At 34.8% G+C, this 3,664-nt stretch overlaps 1 protein-coding gene across 1 annotated transcript in view; it reads right to left on the bottom strand.

Annotated features, from left to right (window-relative positions):
- The window catches only part of LOC106878505 (gephyrin), a 23,447-nt gene extending 22,562 nt beyond the window's left edge, over positions 1–885 (bottom strand). The window contains exon 1 of the mRNA XM_014927730.2: positions 760–885. Coding sequence (XP_014783216.2) covers positions 760–814 — 55 coding nt within the window. The 5' untranslated portion in view covers positions 815–885. The remainder of the gene's footprint in view (positions 1–759) is intronic.
- Positions 886–3,664: the final 2,779 nt, after the last annotated feature.

Genomic DNA, 3,664 nt, shown 5'->3' with positions numbered 1-3,664 from the left:
TATACATAGGCATAGCTACAGAAATATGCACCACCACTAACTTTGTTTCCTCGTAGCTTTCTGAAAAATGGATATTATTTTTAAAACTAAATTTCTTGTTAATACGTTTCAGATGGAGTAAATTACGATTATTTCGGAATTTGTTGTGAAAATTATGCTATATATGTACACACATACACACACACACTCATTAAACAGCGACAATATCACAAATTAAACAATAAGATTGAATATAAAACGATATAACGTTATAAAGACAGGGGAAGGGACTCAAAACTATATTATTTAGGCCGATACAAAAAGTTAATGAAAAAGCATTTGGCAGTCGGTGATGTGAGAGCAGAATCTCTCTAAACTGGAACCACATGATGTACATGCCGTGTGTATGTATAATTACTTATTTCGCAGAAGGTTATTTACCCGAGCGAGTCAGTTAATATTGAATCATACGCTAAAGAATTTCTTTAAAATACATTCAACGAAAAATAATTATAACTGTTAGTTTTAGTTCTGTGAATTGTGAACCGTAAAGCATCAGGAAAGAATAATGGATAAAGAATAAATGAATAAAAGAAAGCGAATTGTTTTAACTACAACATAAAAACCATAATAACGTCAAGAAGCGAAGTAATGAAGACTGAAAGTTGATGCTGTCAAAAGCCATCATCGACAACTGACGTAAGTAACAAAGAAAATGGAATTGACTTTAAAGAATTCGATGTGAGTTTCAAATATAGTTTAAATAACTGGTTTGTTTACCTGTGAGCAGTCCAACCCTAATCCGATTACGCACTTCGCTCGGACAGTCCGCCATTGTTACAACACACGATGCTATATACACGGCAGCATTCCCACCCTTCCTTTCATAGTTTCTTTACCAGTCGTGAAATATCACACATTCTTCCGTTTCTTCTCTCATTCACAGCTATGCATGTGTTTGTTTAGACATATGCGCGGCGCGCTACGCACAAAACCCAACTGACGTTATTCCAAGAGAACTATTAAAGTATTTAAACAAAGATTTTACTGAAAGTATATATCTTTTCAGCAAACCTATCTTTATTACTATTATTTAAAATTTTTTGTACATTAAATTTCTAAATATTGATTCTTACCAGCAACACAAGGGTAGGGATACAGTCAGTAGAATAGCTTTTAGTATACGTCTGGTATTTTATCAGCTCAGGAGTTGGAACTGACAACGCAGAACAGGCAAGACTCGATAGTATAAAATAGAAATTCGATGTTTTTGTTTACTTCGCGGAGCATCAGAGATCAAACAAAAAAATAAAAATTACAAGCGCACTTCGACGGAGAGTTTATCTCTTTCAAGTTAACAAATTAGTGTGTGTTTGTGTGTATGTAATGCATACATGTATTTGTATCTTTTAATTTATATCTGCATTAAAAAAAGTCTCTTTGTCAAAGTATAGGTCCGCCGGTCCGTATGATTGTGCGTGTATGTACTCGATTGTCACCGCCTGGATATCTTGCTATTGTCTCTTATTGAAACTTTGCAAACTTTTGTATTTCTTTTATAAACAACGTGTCTGAAATAATTAGTTTATGCAGAATTACTGATTTTCTATTGACCGAGTCTGCGCATCATTTACGGGTGCCGGATATCATTAGTAAAACAATAAATGTAAAAAGAAAAGAAGAAATGTGAAAAGAAAACTAATAAATGCATAGCAAAACTTTTGAAGATAACTTACAAGCACAAGCAGATACAGGCTAAAGAGGTTGAGTGTGTTGTACCGTCACTCCTGTTCTACTGGTTCTTGTGCAGGGCAATTAGAACGCAGTTAGTGTCGGTCGATTGCCTGATTAATGACCATTTATGATAATAACAAGCAAAATATCTGCACGTTAAAAAGAGGGAAGCAGTGTAAGTGTATATAAAAAGAAACGGTGGGAAGAGGGTAAAAGCTAAGAAAATAAATACTTATCTACAATGTTTTTTCTAACAGGCCACTCGCTAGAAAGGACCCAAGCACTGGCCCGCGTACCAGTACCGGGCCACACATAAAGGATAAATTTTAAATTTTCATTTCTATTTTAATGACTATCTCAGTCTGCAGGGTATTTTTGTATTATATATGTGTAAAGAATGTTGTTGCTCTTGAGTCTGGGGTCACCAAATTGTAAAGGCATGATTGGGAGGAGAGAAGTCGAAAATAACAATGCAGCTTGAATGATGATAATGCAGCGTAAAACTAAAGAGTGAAGAACAATTAGTTGTGAAGATGACCATTTATTTCGTTGATTGTAATGTTGTTATAATATAAAATAAAAACGACGTCGACGCGTCGTTTCTTCGTTTATATACAAGTTGGTAGTTTGTTGTAGTAAAATACAGTAAAATACTTTCAAGTTCCATGGATTCTTTACGAAGCTAGTTTAATTGTCTGATGCTAGAGAAGAAGAAAGGATGAGATTTGTCTTGTCAAACAGCCGTGTAAGGGAAAATCGATTGCATCCACCTCAGTGATTAACTGCTACTTATTTTATCGACACCGAAACGATGAAAAACAAAGTCCTCCCCAGCAGAATTTGAATTCAGGACATAAAATGGAAAACAAATGCCGCCATGCATTTTCTCTAACTGGCCAGTCACACTAACTAACTTAACACTGCAATGTCTTTACTCCCAGCTTTCACATAATTTCAGCACCAACGTCACCATTGCCAATAGCTCGACTTTTACATTGAAGTTATTATTCATGTAACAACGTTGGATTGCCCCTAGTTTTCCCGTTGATTTAATACTGTCTACCTGCCACTTTAGTAACGTAGGCATTACTAATATTATTCTCAGTTTATGCACTAGCTATGTCTCTAAAATTATAATCCTTCTAGCTCATGTTTCTTGGTTATGATGTGTTTGTGTGCTGAGAATGAAAGCTTTAAGTTTTTCAGCTAATTATATTGCATGTTATTTTCTTCAACTTGTAGATTACATTAAAATCTAGCCGCACGTTTGCTGTACATCATCATAATTTTTGATAACCTGAGACATTTGTGTATAAATTAAAAATCGACATCGGGAAAATTTGAAGTCAGGGCTTAGGCATCTGAATGACTAAGACGAGAGAATCTATCCAACCACCCTGGCGACTCGATCAATTCTCCTTCCTCCTCTGGCTAAGTTATTATACAAAATATTTATAGAGAAAAATACATTTTTTTCCTTATGAATGTAAAAATATGCAAAAATAATTATCTAATAAAAGTACAAAATGTATATGGCCAGCAAACACTTCCCATATTTACTCTGTCATTTACAAAAATGCCGGCATATTAAGTTGGGTTTATGCGGCAGTTTTATAATAGTCAAAAGAATTCGCTGCTTTTGTGTACTCAATAAAATTAAAACTAGTTTTAAAACTTTTTATTTCTAAGAGTTCTCTCCCTTGGACTATTCTTTTACTTGTTTCAGTCATTTGACTGCGGCCATGCTGGAGCACCGCCTTTAGTTGAGCAAATCGACCCCAGGACTTATTCTTTGGAAGCCTAGTACTAATTCTATCGATCTCTTTTGCCGAACCGCTAGGTTACGGGGACGTAAACATACCAGCATCGGTTGTCAAGCGATGTTGGGGAGACAAACACAGACACACAAACACATCTATATATATATATATATATATATATATATATATAT

The sequence above is a fragment of the Octopus bimaculoides genome, chromosome 4 (genome assembly GCF_001194135.2).
Source record: "Octopus bimaculoides isolate UCB-OBI-ISO-001 chromosome 4, ASM119413v2, whole genome shotgun sequence".
Classification (NCBI taxonomy): domain Eukaryota; kingdom Metazoa; phylum Mollusca; class Cephalopoda; order Octopoda; family Octopodidae; genus Octopus; species Octopus bimaculoides.
This window is presented reverse-complemented; position numbering and strand designations above follow the sequence as displayed.